We start from the raw sequence: 16,633 nt of genomic DNA, 5'->3' as shown, positions 1-16,633 counted from the left end.
CGGCGTACCAGAAACGCACAAGCATAAAGGTTCCGCTCTGAACTTTTGTCTGTGTTGAAACACAAAAACAAACAAAACTGCAATTAATTGCGGCAAAGTTTTCAAGGCGTCACCATCCACACAATCAATGAGTCGAAATGAATCAGTACGGGTCCTAACAAAATTAGAAACAGATTTCACTTTTAACAAAAAAACAAACTTTAATTGTCACAGCATTTTTTTTGTGTAGGAAAAAATAAATAAGATCCTTCAGCAGCTTCATGGCGCTGATGAGCCCACCGGCATGGTGACAGTGAGAATCTGTAAGAAACAACAGAAACCGTAAATTTTTCACACTGCAAAGCAGAAGTGATAAAGCTGAATATGTTGTGAACGTAAGGAGCAAATTTTGCGGACGCAGTTGTGGAAACCAAAGGAGGGAGGGCTCTCCTTTCCCACCTGGTTAGTTCTGCGTACCTGTGTGCTCTTGTTGTACTGCGCCACACTGTTCTGCTGGTCAACCAAGAACGGGTGGAAGATGTCGAGATGGTAGAGTGACGGTCGCGCCGTCAGCACCAGCCGGTCCTCTCCGACGTCCAGAACCAGAGAGCGAGAAGATGACTGCAGAGAACAAGGTGACTCGCTTGAAACAAACCCAGCCCTCTACAGTGTGAAGGTATTTTGGCATAAAACACATTTTCCTTTTTAATATTTGACAAAATAAGGCATTTTTTTTATGCTGCAGTATGTGACTTTTATTTAAAAAAAAATGTTTACATATTTGTTGAAACTGTACTATGGTATGAGACAATCTGTGAAAAAAAATTTAGCTTCTCTGCCTTCTCCCAGTGCTATCAACCAATCAGGGCCAAGAGGCGGGTCTTAGTGCTGTCAATCACCCTCCTTGCTGTCTGCTACATTGCATTTAGCAGTCCCTGTTGCGAATGCTAAGGATAGTTAGCATGGGCACCTAATGACAGGTCTCCATGCTAACTGGACACCAGTTAGCATGTTTTAATGGAACGGTTGCATACACAAGCTTGACTGACAGCGTTAAGACCCTCCCCCTGGCTCTGATTGGTTGTTTTTGGCTGGGAGCGGTGCAACATGGTGACACTCTCTGGATCTGGTTTCTACTCCATGTTCCTGTGTGTGAGATCCACTCAGGAGGTCCAGGAACCTAAACCAGGATATTTTCATTGGGACTTCGTGCGGCTGACTCACACAAAGTAATGCAGGTTGTTTGTTCTACAGAGAACCCAAAAGGCCGCCAAAACCCAACGACTGCTCTGCATTAGTTGACGCCGTCCCTGTTCCTCATTACCAGAGAACGGGTGGAAGATGTCATGTAATGTGCCAGCTCGACTGCAGATGCTGCGGTGAAACTAACTGCTAGGTGTCGGATCAAGATGAAGCAAAAACCTCTCTGTGAAACGAGACGACACCACGGCACCTGCTGAGACGTCCCGGCCCATTGGCAGCGCCGCGCTGGCTGCCAACGTGGTGTGCCAAAGAAATATTCCAATTAAATCTCTTAAATCAGGTTGTGAACAATGACTTGTAGCAACGATTTAAACAGGCCAGTACTGACGGGTAGATAATTATGTCAACCGAAACGCCTATTACTGTTAAGACTTAATGCCCAAACTGGTCTGAACCGGCTCCTCGATGCTTTCAATTGTGTTACTTTTGCGAGGTTGTCGAATGTCATGACACAACAAACCGTCCAGCTGGTTCGGCGGTGAAGCCGTGCGCCTCTGGCTGAGTGTCAGCGACAGGTTGTACTGCATGTAGAGCGGGAGGCAAGCATGCCATGTCGTGTAATGTTTGTTTCCTCTTTAGTAATGCAAGTCTAGCAACAATAACACTTTAACTATCGGATTCTGGCTGCAGTACCAACAGAGCATGGATGAATCAGGCTCTGGAGAATCTTGCTTTATTTTGACAGGTTGACATTTTAGGCATGGGGAAAGTCAGCACATTTCACTAAAAGTCTTTAAATGGCAGCCAATGTTTTTTTTTACTGCGTCATAAAACAACCTTTATCCAAGTCAATTTTTTTTATAGACACTTATAAAACAGCAAGACTGAAGAAAGTATCAAACAGAAGCAAAACGCATCAAAACACTGAAGACATCATTGGCAGTTACTTAGGGTACATTATTTAATGACTCAATCAGACTGGTTTTAAAATATTGCTTAGGTTTATTACAGATGCTGTGAGGCTGTTATGAACTCTAGGTATGAATTTAGAAGCAGTGTTATGAATTCTCCAGGTACATAGAGTCATTTTAAAGCATAATCAAGTAACTGTGTTACCGTCAGTCATCCTAAAAACGCTGTATGTATCAAATATAACTTGAAAGAAATTTGACTTTGTGATTAAACTTCTTGTAATTGGACCTCCGTCTCTTTAAAAACTCCTGCTCTTTCTGAAACTTCGGGAAGTCATCACAACACGGCTCCTCTATTAACCCTTTAACAACATTTTCACCTGCGGTGCTCTGAGAAGTGGCTCCTGTAATGAGCTCAGCAGACGTGCAGGTCCACCAGGTGTTTGCTAACCTGGTGGAACTAGTCTGAAGGAGCTGAGTGGGGGCGTCACGGGCTACTTGTGAGACAAAAGCTTGGAAACTGCAGCCCTGGGGAGGAGCTGCACTTCGAAGGCGGAGCTAGGTCCACCCAGGCGTTTTGCCACAGGACACTAAGTTATGCATGAAAGAATCAAGGCAACACTCCAGGTCTGTTTTTGATGAGGGAATAACATTACGGCATGACTTTCCATAACACTGTCCCTTTAAATCAGCACTCTGCTGTAGATTTGCTGACCTTTTTTATTTTTTTTTGTGAAAACTACCTCGAGACGACATGTTGTGAATTGTGAAATTCTAACAGGTCTATCTGGTAGAAAATAAACACATGAAGAAAAAAAGAAAGATGACTAGCTGTGTTTGTTTCACTCCAAGCAAGCATTTGCAGTTTATCCCCCTCCCACCCCTCAAATGTCCTGCCATAAATTTTAAACACCAAACAAGCTTCCGCCCACAGTGTTTTGGGACTGCTGGCCTCATAACGTTTCCCAGTCGAACTAATTGCTTGGGTGATATCTCATCATCTTCACTTCCAATAAACTCTGTTTTCTAATTTTTTTAATTTGGTCCCTAAGGACCAAATGCACAGCTTACCACTCCAGGGAGCTTTATCTCTGCAATGAGGTACTCCGGGTGTCCAGTAGGGGGCTCCACCACCAGCGAGCATTCTGGTCTGAGCACAGAGAAGATCCACACATCCATGTGACCAGCGCTACTTTAATGTAGCATAAAAGGCAGCGAGAATAAGAGCCGTCTCACCTTTTAACACATGCTGGGGCGTTTTCCCTGAGGGCAGACAGAGATTCAACCTTCATTCATTATTTACACCATTTCAGTGTAAAATTAAAGCTTCCATTGTTTTAATATGGAATTCCATTACTTCTAATGTTGCCTCATGCCAAGAACAAGCACTGAACTGCAGCTAGAGGACAAATCAGAGACTTGCACAGTGCATTAGAACGCTGTCACATTAAAACTTCAACAAGATTTCACGTGACAAAAAAAGTACATGGGAATCCAGAAACAGAAAGTGAAATATGTTGATAGAAAAAGCAGGACGGAGAACCGATGGCAGTTTTCTGGCTGATGATCATTCCCGTGTTGGCCAATACGGATTTTTATTTATTCATTTTTATTTACAAAATGGCTAAAAATGGCAACACTGAGGCTAAGTCTGTTGCAATAAACCAATTAATCAGATGCTAAATTAAAACAAGCTCAACAGTTTCCATTTGCATGATGGCTTATTTTGCTCATGTCTCTCTGTTTCTACCAGAAACTGGATGACAAAAGTCTCCAGTCTTTTCAGAGTTTTAGTTGTAATAAATAAGACACAATCCGCTTTATGTTGGTTTCTCTCTCGCTTAATCCCAATAAAATACACTGAGGTTTAAGGTTGTGATTCTAACGAGTTAAAGTCGTAGGAAAACTTTTCGGGGCACCGCGAGCGTTCAGCGTTGAAACGAAGCGACGTACTGAGGCTGCAGTTCCTGGATCACCGGCCTGCCCTTCGTCCGGATGTTCTGCTCACTGACAGAGCCCAGGAATTTTCTGTTCTTCAGCACTTTCCAGTCTGCACAAACACATCCCCAAAACCGTGTCTCGACGTGGTCCGACATCATCAGAGAGACAAACACGCGGGCGCAGACTCACCTCTGTTCAGCTCCAGACTGTATTTATTCTCCAGGCCCTCCACAGACACCAAGATAACAAACTGCTGGAACAGAGGATCCTTCTGCGAGACGCCGTCACACACACTTTACTACGCTGTACAGCACCAAACATGATAAACGTGCCATCTGACAAGTCACCTGACTCTTCTGGAAGAAGTCCTGGTTGATGACGACGTCGTAGGCTGTGCAACCCTGAGAGTCTGAAAGACAGCAGCAGATAGGTGGCGCTATAATGGAATGCAGCTGCTCAGATTTCATGCAAGTCCAGGGTTTCATTCACATGTAGCTGAGTGTTCTTTACTTTTATCGTCTGTAAGATCAATTTCTTCTTAGTGCTAGATGTTGTCCCAACAAACCCATGGCACTTCAACGATATTATTTGACCTTTTATCTGAAAACGGCATCTGTCTGTTCTTGTCATATAGTTCTCTGTATTAATTATTGCTTGAAAGGTCTTGCCATACAGACTTATTCCTCTGTATTTACTTTAGTTTCTTAGTTTTTTCTTGCATTTTGTTCTTCATTCATTTCCATTTAGTTTTCTTTGATCAGTATTATCCTCTCTTGGTTTATTATGTCCTCTTTCGTTTCTTTCCCGTTGCTAGATTTATTTTATCGTTTGTATTGACGCTCACCACCAGTAATCTTCGCTCATCATGCTATTCACCTGCTGCGCCGCCTGATCATCATGTATTGATTTGCCACTCATTGATTTTTCACTGTTCAGCGTCAGGTTCTCTGCTTTTATGCCCTGATTCACATCTAGTCTGTCGCTCCGTTCTGTGCCCCGGTTCTCCTGTTTCAGAGTTTTGTGCAACGTGCTCATTTTATTCTTTATTTACATTGGTTAATTTTTTTTTGAGGGATACACAGAGAGGGTGTTGTGATTTTAGTCATTACATGTTTATAAGAGCGATACTTCGTTGTCCTTCCATGGAAGCGGGCAGCATCCAGACGGACAATAAAACACTTGTCAATATAAGTTGCTGCTTTGACGTGATCACAGCACTGGCAAAACATATGTACAAAAATCCTCAATAAAGCATAAAATATTTGAAAATCAGACACCAGACAAGTGAATCACAGCAACGTCATCAGCCGGTGTGACGCTGAACTGATGCGGTGAAGCTACCAGCAGCAGGAGCGCAGAGCTGCGCCAATAAGCTAACAAATACTGAAGAGGAGGAGAGCTGCCATGGATACCGTTGCAGCCAAGCATGTTTTAATGTTACACAACACAGTTTTAGCAAGTTGCTCAAAGTCTAAACTGGTATTGTTGTGCATTTGAGGTGTAAAGTTCATCTTGTACCAAACGCCCCCCAAAGGAATCGCAGTGCCCCCCTTTTGTAAAAATTTCCGCCAGCGCCCCCTGCTGTCCTCTGAACGCCCCCCGGGGGGCGATACTGCCCCCTGTTGAGAAACACTATTCTAAACAAATAAAGAGAAAGGTTAGCTCAGAATGTCAAATACTGTAGCACTATTTTGACTAACCAAACCTTTTGACCCAATTACAGGTCACATCACAACCTTCACATTTCCGTCATCTTAAGAAATCTGTAGGCTTCGGCTTTTTACTGTTGTCTGTTTCTGCGTGCGGCTCGCCCAGGCTCATCGGAACTCTGTAGCCGCTGGGATCCTCCGACTGGAGCAGCTGCACAAGCTCCTCTCGGGAGAGCTCAGGCGGGGGCGGGACGGAAGTCGACTGGCAGATGTTTATGAAAACCTTCTGCTTGTTCGGCTCCGAGAACGTCTTCACACACAGACCTGGGTGGAGGAAAGAGAGGAGATGTGGAAAAGAAAGTACTAAAGAGGAGAAAGCGAAAGGAAACCATAAAGTCTACAAGCTTCGTATTAATGAAAAAAAAAAAATGTCTTCCAGATGTTTCGTGTGTGGGAGGAGTCAGTCCAGACTAATTAGGTGAAATGTTACCGTTACAACATGACACGCTGATCTATTCCACTTTACACCCACTAAGGCTTAACATGATTTAAGATACAAAGTCATAAAACCCTGAACCCTCCCAATGACATAAGAACTGTAGGCCTGCAGCCATCCAGAATAATTAGGTACAAGCAATTTTCTATTGTTTATCGACTTCCAACAGCAACTCTGTTGAGAGTTTGGGACACTGGGTGTTTTCCCACCTCGGTTTGATTGTGGACCATAATTGCCACATCTGTTCCATTTTCAGCTGGCCCGGTTCGCTTCCACACTGCACTGTGTCAAACCAGTTAAAAAGAAAAAAACCTGCTCACCCCCTCGCCCATGGGGGCGCTGCACCACGAACCACTGAAGGACACAACAGGGAAACCTTTGAATCAATTGAGAGCAACTTTCTTCTTCACAAAATGTAAGTAAAAATTTTGTGGCGTCAGATTTTAGCGATTGTAGGATTTCCCTTCTGTCTTTGGCAAAAGACCACGTTCCTTCCGTTAGCGAGTTTGTTTTGGTTGTATCCATACAGTCGTAGATGATGTAGTCCACTTCCTGCTTTTGGAGAGGTCTACTGTCATGCATTCGCACCGCATCAGAGTTCACTTTAACAGAACAGAAAACCAGGCTTATAGGCAAACCAATGTTCGCTTTTTTGGTCCACATCGGAGTTCGTTTACGAAATTGTCACTCCTGGCTCAAAGGGGATGACAAAAACGGGAGACAGGCGAGTGGGTCTATACAAACAACTATTTATTTATACAAAAATATGGCTCTGGGATATATGGTTCAAAATATGGTTCAATTAGGGGGCCAACCCATCTGCTGGCTTCCTGAAAAGAATTTAAAAAAAAAAGAGAGACACCTAGTGGATGGGAGGGGAACGTCACGGTATTCACTCATTCCGCAAACGAACCAGACTTTCTAAACAAACAAAGGAGAGTTTGAGTATGAAACTCTTGAGAATGAACAGGGCTGGTGTGAATGCGCCCTAAATTACACTACTTTGTTTTTTGTCCTTTAGACTTCCACTGCAGCATTTCATCAGTTTGAGGTGCGGACTTTAGCTGGAGAAGTCAGGTAGGAGTTTCTTTCTGTTTCAGATATTTCAATCTTGATTGTTTGTGTCCTTTTGGACGAACCAAGATTTAAATGATGGACAGAATTTCTTAAATTAAACATTACGATTCTAGAATTTCCACCTTTCCACCTCCACTCTTGGCGATCAGGGATTTCAGTATTGCTTGCTCTGCTTTGTTCCACACCTTGCATGATCCCGTAATCCCACCGTTTGTTCAGGCCCGGATGATTTGAAGTACCTGGATTATGTTTCAAAATGCTTACCTGGTTGAGGCCGGATTAGTGTGGAATCTGGAGTTTCTGCCTGCAGCTTTCCCCTCGTCTGCACAAACAACAGTTATTTTATTATCCATGTGTTTGGACAAGTTAGTCATTCTTTACTTTTGCTCCCTTCTCTAGTTGCACACACTACAAAATATGTTGTTGACTCAGAGCATTAAACTATTTTATTTAACTGCATTCTATATTTTGTTCTCGTTGTGAATTAAGCGATGTAACCTTGTAAATTAAATGGCAACAAATTTCTTCTTAATGCCGGCGCGCAAAACATCCATGGTATGCAAATGTTGTGTTTGTAAATCAGAATCTGGAGTTGTAAATAAATTTAGCCACCATTAAGATCAAAATGTCTGACAAGTTTCATCTTTGTGCATCCAAAGACAAGAATTTAATTGACTGAATTTTCAGATTTTGTCAGAAAAAAGAAGTAAATTAATAAATTGGCATGTATAGATCAGGAAATTCATGAAAAAAAATTCAATATAATTTCAGAATGGCACGTTTAGATTTCCCAGACTGACACCTGCCTCAGCCTGTATTTATTTTGCTCGACATTCTATAAGGCTGTGGTTTGAAAAGGTGTTGCTGGTGTACCTTTTCATACCAGAGGTTTTCCTTCCACTCAACCTTCAGTGAAAACATGTAAACAACCAGCCTCTTTAGCGATGACCTTTAGTCACCGACCCTCCTTGTGGAGGTTGTTCATAACCGTCCAGTCAGTAGTCTTTTCAAAATATTCTCATTTGCTGAGACGCTGGTTTTTGGCTTTTCATTATCTGGAAGCCACAAATGAAGCTTGACCTATTTCACTCTCTATTAATCAATCATTAAAATATGAGCTTCAGATTCTGAAATGAAACTTTTCCACAATATTCTAATTTTCTGAGAGAAGCTGCCTGTACAATATATGTTCTACTTTGACTTACTCTCTTATAAAATCCTAATGAAATACCTTGAGATCCACCATTGAAACATCAAAATATATGACAATTGCAAAATTCTTGTACTGTGAATACTAACGGCAAGCCAGATGTGATAAAATAAGGGGAGGGTGATGACCTGGAACAGCAGCTGCTGGTAGAGTTCCTCTTGTTGCTGTAACTCCAGCTCGGAGTTGAGAAGCGACGAGTCAGTCATCCTCAGTTTGAGCTCAACGCTGCCAAAGTGAAAATACAAACACGATGAATTCCTCACATAAATATTACACCCATCCAGCTAGAGCAGCTAAGACTGTCATAAATGTGGAAGCTTAATAAACACTTTACAGTAAGAGTTCTTTGACATTAAAGGCAGCCTGTATTCATTATGACAACTTTTTGTTTTTTACTCAGCATTGAAGAATATAATTACAGTAGTGAAGTGAGCTGAACATCATATCCATGCTGGGCTTAAGATTATGCTAGCATAAGGACACAAAGACTCACTTGTAAGATGTTGATGCTAATTCAAGTCTGCTTGCCAAATATTTTTTTTTTTTTTAAAGTAAGAGAACTGGGTCTGCATTCAGGATTTATTGGTACATTGGGTGTCCTATATCCTTATCATAACATCCATCCATCCAAGAGGATGAAGGGAGGGAATCTCATTAAACTCACTTCTTGAATGACTTCAAAAAGCTGTAATGTTTTCTGTATTTTTTACTCTGACTCTTTCATTTGCTGGCTGACTCTCTCTAATTCTCCCTCTCTTTTTCCGTGCCGTTGGGCTGTATTGGCGTACCGAACAGACAAATAGGCTGATGTAGGTCTGAGCATGCGTACATGTACAAGTATACACAACACCGTATACAATTAGACCCAATAATCCGGATGCCCTCGAAGAAAGAAAGTAAAATTTATGTCCCAAAATCAGATTCCTCGCCCTGCTTCCTCTGTTTTATTGTCTTGCAGTAAATCTGTCAGGGTAAAGCTGAATGTGGGCCCTCTTTGATCATCCACCAGTAAATGTTTTTATCTCTTCTTCGTCTAATCTACGACCGGCTGCATAATGCCAAGGGGACCAAACTATAAAGTCAGCTGTGGCAAAGACATACCTTTGACCACAATGACATCAATCTCGTAACACCACCCTCTGGCTGAAGGAGTGAATGTCTCAGGGGGGGTCAGGATCACAGCTCAAAGGATCGGTTTGGATGTTAAAGACATAAACATCACTTAGTTTAAGATTCTGGACACGGTGTGACACAGATACAGATTCACGTGGATGGGGCCGGCGCAGTTTTAGAGACTGTATGAGAAAGTCCATAGACAGAGCTGTATAGGAAACTTTTAGGTTTCTACATCAGGAATTTTTTTCAGTAACTATGAGGTATCTGGGGCCACGCCGAGAATATTTTCAACACTTGCCAGTTTACACATTCACAGGGAGTTTGGAGTAATTTGACAAATTTCTGAGGGTTTAAGAGAGCCAACTGTAAACAATTACTGATTAGATTGTAATGAGCTGAAGAGACGCCAGACTCCCACAGTTCTGTATGGCAGTAAAAACCCAACATTAAGAGTTCAGGCTCCAAAAACATCATCAGAAATTCACATGTGGTCATCAAATTTCCTGGGATTTTTTTGTAAGCAGGGGTAAAGGCTCAGCGTAAAGCAATGAACTCTTAACGATCCTGACCTTTACGTTTGATCCAGACCAAGTTACAGAGTATGAGACAAAAAGAAGCAAACACAGGAGGTTCTACTTCCCAATAATGCCCACATTTGTGTTGTTTCCTTCCAGTTCATTCAGCTCATGTTTGTCACCTGTGTTTTCTGATCAGTTACTGTCTCGCGTAGTGTTTAAGTTCGAGTCATGCCTTTGTCTGGTATGGGGCTCTTGTGGGTCTTAAGCCTGCAGTTTGGTGAATAGGTCATGTCATGTCAAGTCCTTGTGTTAAATAAATCTTCATTATGCCCCGTCGCCATTTGCATTTCGGTTCTCCCTGACACTTACTAGCCGTTTGTTCTCATCTGATCATCTGCACTCTAGCCATCTTGGGCGGTCTGATCTAAAGGGTCCAGTTCTAAATATGCACAGAGACCCAAAATGTTCGAAGCACATTCAAATCCAATCTGGCAAACCTCATTAAAAGAATGTGGGAAACTGTGTGAAAGCCGAGGCATCTCAGGTCGCTAAGAACAAAAGTCATAAACAGTTTCCCTGAAGCAAACAGCTAACAGGATGTTTTGAAATCTCTAATTAAGTCGATGAATCAAGAGCTTGCTGCAATCCCGCTCATCCAGCTTTCTATGATTACAGACTTTTTTTCTCCACTTTAAAACACACATTTTTAAATCTATGCCTTCCACACAAATAACCTAAAAAAGCAAAAGATGTTATGAACAGAAGACACATGTGATTAGGCCTGTCACAATAAATGATAAATCAATTAATCGTATAGTAAATTAAAACTATCGACGTCATTTTAATTATTGGCTTTATCGTCTCTTCCGGCCTTTTTCTCTTTCTGTTGATGACACTGAACGAAAAAAGGCTCAACTCCGGTGCTCTCCACTGACCCTCCCTTCCTCATTTTCTTAATGAAATGCCCAGTTCACACGACACGATCTTAGAGCTGTCGGCTGATTGTTGGCCCATTTTCAAAACCTGAGACCACACATTAGTCGACAGAAATCCTAGATATAATGGTTCGATCGTGCTGTGTGGTGTCCAACAATGGGCACAAAATAATGGCTACAAGCACGGAGGGGAATCCGCGCTTTCTGATTGGCTGCCTGTCACATTCAACAAGCTGCTTTAAGCTCCCAGTCGGGGAAAACCCGTGATTTAGATCGGAGCGGCAACGACGATCTACCGTAACACACCACACACTACACAAAGATCGGTTACGAAATCGCAAGCGACAATCTTAGAACGCTCAGCGTTCTAAGATTGTTGGAAGGGGACAATCTGGGCAAAATAAAACGTGTAGTGTGAACTATTGCATCAGGTAGTCGATGTGCCCATTTTCTCTATTTAAATCTAATTGTTACTGAAGGGCAACATAGTATACAGACTTCACTCTTTTGGTTGAATTTATTTCCACTTTGGCTTTATTTTGTTTAGTTTTTTTTTCAAGTGCGTTTTTTGTTAATGGAGACTGAGAATCCATTTTATTTTTGTTTTTGGTCGTTTTGTTTATTTTGTTTATCATCTCCAGTGTTAAGTGTTCTTTTGAAAATAAAGTGCATCTATCTTTGGCAGGAAATCGCATGCATTATTACGTCATTTCCATTAAATCAGTGTAAAAAGGTCTTCAAACAATATTATCGTTTATCGCAATAGTTTTTGAGACAATTAATTGCTCAGCAAAATTTGTTATCGTGACAGGCCTACACGTGATTTCATCAAACGTTCAAACACACAATTGATCTGAAATAGACGTCAAAGTTTTATGTCTGGAGGAAGTTATGGGTAGAATAAAACGAAAATCACAAGTTGTGGTTTAAAATCTCTTTAAAAAGCCTCCTCTGCCTGAAGCACAAAGCTCTCGTTCCACATACAGGAATGAAAACCTGTGTGGAAGAAAACAGACCACCTTGAAAGATGAAGCTTTTAAAATTGCCTAGTAAACTGGTATCAAGACTAAATTCTTCTTTCACATGAAAATCTTCAGCATAATGGACGCTAGCACACATTAAAAAGAGTTAAAGTCAAGGTATACCAAGGTTTTACAAAAATGATGCCGTCAAAACTGCCATAATTCTCAAAGATGGCGTCTCACTAATGAGATTAAGCAACAGTAAGAACGGCTGACACTTCTCTGTTTCACATCAGATCAATTAGATCCTGTGACGGTGTGAAACCAGACTGTTCTTACTCTGGGTTTTCATGCCATTAAGAGTTCATGCCTGCCTTTCAGACCAACACTGGGCTGTGAAACAGAAAGTAAAGTTTGTTTACTTGAAGCCAAAAAAAACTGCTTAGTCACTGGCTGACATTTTGCAACCAAGTGACTTTGTTATTTTGTTGTGAGTTTTTTTTTAATGAAATTCCCAAACTCCCTAGAGCTCAAGTACAATTAGGCACAGATACATTTTCTCACATTTCGGGACAAATCAGAAACTGTTCTCATGATTATTTCTGTCATTTGTCACCGTGCGCAATACTTGAAAACATACAAGACGACGCATCGGCGATTAAATTCCACAAAAATTTTGGTTATTTTCAGGCAACTATTAGTGTGACACATGTACCCGAGGTACACAAAGTCATACACAAACAGCTCAGCGGTTTTTTTTTCTGTCTAATCTCTTCTGGCAGTTCAAAAAGCCATCGTCTCCAGACATAAATATGACATTGCCAGACGTTGTTCATTTCCTCAAACCAGAGGTGAATTTGTGTTCACCTCTCTGGTGTGAACACAAATTGTACTGTTGTGTTGCACAAAGAAGTTTTAGTCTGCTAGCAAAACTCTGAGACACTTACTGCAAACCTTAATGTTGCAGGGAAAACATGCAAAGTGCTAATTTATACATTTATACGAGACAAGAATTGCTTCCAAACAGCCTGGCTCAGATTTGTGGTGAAGACCAGCTTCTGACAGGCTGACACCCGATGTTCTGAGCTTAAAGATGGAGGGGAGGACATGGGGGAAGACATAAAGATGAAGGGTGGAGGTGTGGAGCAGAAAAAGAAAGTCATGCAAGGAGGAGGTGCGGGTGAAAGGCAGGATTCTTGCTCAAAGTATTACTGTTCTTATAGGGCACAGCGGCAGATTCACAGTCCCCTCATTGCAGCCTAGGTGACTGAGAGGTCGGAGGTTGTGTGTACTCAGTATGCGTGTACACACTCGGATACACACCAAAAAATATCAACTTCAATGGCGTCGCAACTTTCCCTCAGCCTGCCTCCATCCCTCTCTGCTCTCTATGCAGAGCCGATGTGCAGGACAATCTCAGTCTGCTCTTATTTCCTCTGATTCTCATTATTTCGCTCCAGCAGCTTTGACAGTATTCTCCCCATGAGATCCATAACAACATGCAGCCAAAGTGAAAACACAATGAATTCCTCAGATAAATCCGTCCAGCGATAGTTGTTAAGACTGTCGTCAGTGGAAGCTTAATAAATATTTTACAATAAGAGTTATTTGACGTTAAGTTTTTATTTGAACGGTATAATTCATAGGAGCATGCGCAAACAGCATACTAGGGCTTTAAAAAGCTTTTTTTCTTTGAAAGGAATAATAGAGGAATAGATACACCAAACACAGACATTAGCTTATTAATGCCCATTATGCTTTTATATTAAAAGGTAATATTTGATGTAACCACGAAGATGCATTACAGACTCTTCACAAACGACAAGTGTTTATTATTATTATTACTAACAATCACGTATCAAGTTTACATGTGCAAAACTGTTGTAACGTATTGAAAAAGACAGACAGTTGCAAATTAGCCTAGCTTGAGCTTGTTAGCCCACGAGCCGAACAACTTCCGGTTGTCTTTGGTAGCTGTTCAACTTTCTACAGTGTATCTTTTGTTGTTTTTTTTAATATATGTTAACACGTCTTGACATGCTTAAATAAACCTGTGCTTACTGTTTCAAATCGTCCGGTGAAGCAGCAGAAGGCAGGAAGGCTGTGTTATCTTCCTCGTAGCAACAGCATTTTCCGCTGCGAGCATTTCAGAATAAAAGCACCCAAAACATGCCCAGAAGCGCAATGAAGCCGCAAGTTCGCGGTGAAACGTGTCAGCAGGAGCAGGGGGAGCCCAAACACGTAACACCTCCAATATAACACCACCGCTCTGTTAATCTTTTAAAAACAGCAGTTGTAGTCACTCTCCCCATTTTTTTCATGGAAGAAGAAAAAGAGAGAAGCTTTTCTTTTTCTCTCAATATAGAGCGAGTTAAAATATTCAAACCCTTGGTGTGGAGTTTGACTTGATCATTCTCACACATATATTCTTACACATATAATTTACTTTGACGTACAAGATGCCATTAAACTCTTGACTACTGTTTGTTTAGAGTTTTTGTCCTGCTGGAATGTGAACCTCCCTCAGTCTTACAGGCTTTAACAGGTTTTCATCAGTGACTGTAATTCATTCCCTTAAGAATTCCTAGAAAACCTTTCTTGTAAAGTCATGCAAATGACAACTTGATAAGGTTAAAGTTGAAAACTGAAAAAATAAGCAGACAGATGTTGCTGATATCTGGTTTGGAAGTTCGGTAGCCGAGCCACTGTGCTAACACGTGGCAGAAATTTGCAATATATGTGTGTTCTCCTTATAAGTGTGTGTCATTGATAAGTAAGTTGCGATATTTGAGTGTTTACTAAACACGAAGTTTTATTCGTTTGCTATTATTTCACCTGTTGCTAACTCCGAGCTATCTGCTCAGGGCCGCGCAGAGACCTATGGAGGGGCAGGGGCTCAAATTTTAAAAAGGGGCACATTGAAGAAAAACACCGTACAACAACATAGCAACAACCCAAATTAATCAAGAATTTAATCGGATCCTACTATATCATTGCCATCATGTGGGGACAATGCAAAGCAAATCTAGTCTATATTTTCCCCAACAGGTATAAAGTTTCTGTTTCTGCTGCTGACAGTCCTGAAGATCTGAGCTGATCTGAGACTGTAGCTGTTAAACAGACCAGAGGAGAGAAGGTCAAAGGTTATGAAGTTATGAAATAAGCAAAATTGCTGCCATTTTACTAATTAAGCCCTAATAATATCTATTTAACCTCTAGAACAACCTGGCTGCAGACTGATTTATAGATCCAAAAAACTCAAAAGGGTTAACTCTATATAATAGTTTGATGTTAAACCTCTAGATCTAGAATTATAAGACTGAGATATCAAGGCAAAGAAAACTCAGTAGCTGCTGGTAGGGGCCATTCAGGGGCCTCCAGACATTCAGGGGCTTCCAGACACTCAGGGGCCCCTAGAAATGGTTTAATTATAACACAGATCATAGATCTAAACCTGTAACATCATTTATTGAGAATGACAATGTTATTACATTTTATTTAATGCATTCAGCTGAGAAAAATAAATAGTACATTTAGGATTTAATTAGGAAGTTTAATTTGTAAAAGTTTAAAGAATCATCTTGATAGTTTGATAGTTGTGTTACCATGGCTACAATATGGTGTAATCTTTGTGTTTGAATTGGGTCTGTTCACAAATACATCACAGCAAATAACCAATAATCAGTGATTGATTTTAAACTCGGCCAATAAACCTGGTCTCCCTCTCACAGATTCACCTGATCTATATTTAAACATGTTAGTGATGCTGAGGTTCTTAGTAGGACGGGTTCCGTAGGGAGGGGGGTTCTGTCTAAGGCCCCATATTACCTCGGGCCGGCAATGGAGGAACAGCTGCTGCGATGTGCAACTCTGGAATCTACCTGGAATCTACCTGGAACCTACCTGGAATCCCCCGGTGGCCCCTATCAGTCCGCCGATGCTTTGGGGACATTTTGATTCATTTCATTGTGGCATGTTTGGCTTTTTGCTGCAGTTCTAATTACGGTACTTTGTATTGAAGTCAAAAGAAGCTGGGCAAAGAATGTTCTTCAAATGTAGTTTTGGGTTTGTTTGAAGATAAGACGTCGTTTCTCCAGATACTCATCAACTTATTTATGTCATCATGTTGAGAAAAAGTTTGTTAAATGAACACATTGTCTGGAAATAGTGGCTCAAGTAACTAGACCTTTGCTGGAGTCTGTTTCCTTTGAACCCTGTCATATTGGGATTTTTGTCTGATTTTACAGTAATACTGGTTTTATGTTCTCAACATAAAGAGGGCAGCTGTTATTCAGAGGAGTTATGGACTAAACTAAATGCCTGTGAATAGCTAACCCATGATTACTTGAGATACCTTCAAAAAATACTTACAACTGTCAATTTTAATGGTTCAAACACCAAAATACCGTAACATACATTAGCGCTAGCACAGATGCTAATACCTGCTGTCTTCCTTTTCTCCTCTCTTTGAGGTTCAGCCAATCAGTCTCCAATGAATAGATTGGCTGCTTGGTAAATACCAGCCAATAGCAGCACTGCACCAAGATATTTTAGTTTCCTAAACTGTATTTTCTTAAACTTTACAAAAACTATGAATATGCAAGTTTTCCCCAAACAATTTGGAGTCACGTTTTAC

The 16,633-nt window shown here is 41.1% G+C and overlaps 1 protein-coding gene across 2 annotated transcripts; it reads right to left on the bottom strand.

The window, feature by feature from the left end:
- Positions 1-180: 180 nt before the first annotated feature.
- pih1d1 (PIH1 domain containing 1) lies at positions 181-14,300 on the bottom strand. 2 transcript variants are annotated; one of them, XM_028023508.1, is made up of 11 exons: positions 14,059-14,295; positions 8,595-8,691; positions 7,521-7,578; positions 5,819-6,007; positions 4,382-4,443; positions 4,224-4,305; positions 4,047-4,143; positions 3,330-3,356; positions 3,165-3,243; positions 457-600; positions 181-300 (listed from the first exon to the last, which is right to left on the bottom strand). In XM_028023508.1, exons 2-11 carry the CDS (start codon positions 8,670-8,672, stop codon positions 259-261), a joined length of 858 nt encoding a protein of 285 aa, XP_027879309.1. In that variant the 5' UTR covers positions 8,673-8,691; positions 14,059-14,295; the 3' UTR covers positions 181-258. The 2 variants fall into 2 exon arrangements, with proteins under 2 accessions (XP_027879309.1, XP_027879310.1); XM_028023509.1 differs by lacking the exon at positions 3,330-3,356 and having other exon boundaries at positions 14,059-14,300.
- Between the last annotated feature and the right edge of the window lie 2,333 nt (positions 14,301-16,633).

Source organism: Xiphophorus couchianus, chromosome 7 (assembly GCF_001444195.1).
Source record: "Xiphophorus couchianus chromosome 7, X_couchianus-1.0, whole genome shotgun sequence".
NCBI classification, from domain to species: Eukaryota; Metazoa; Chordata; class Actinopteri; order Cyprinodontiformes; family Poeciliidae; genus Xiphophorus; species Xiphophorus couchianus.
The sequence above is the reverse complement of the archived record's forward strand: the minus strand, read 5'-3'. Positions and strand labels throughout refer to the sequence as shown.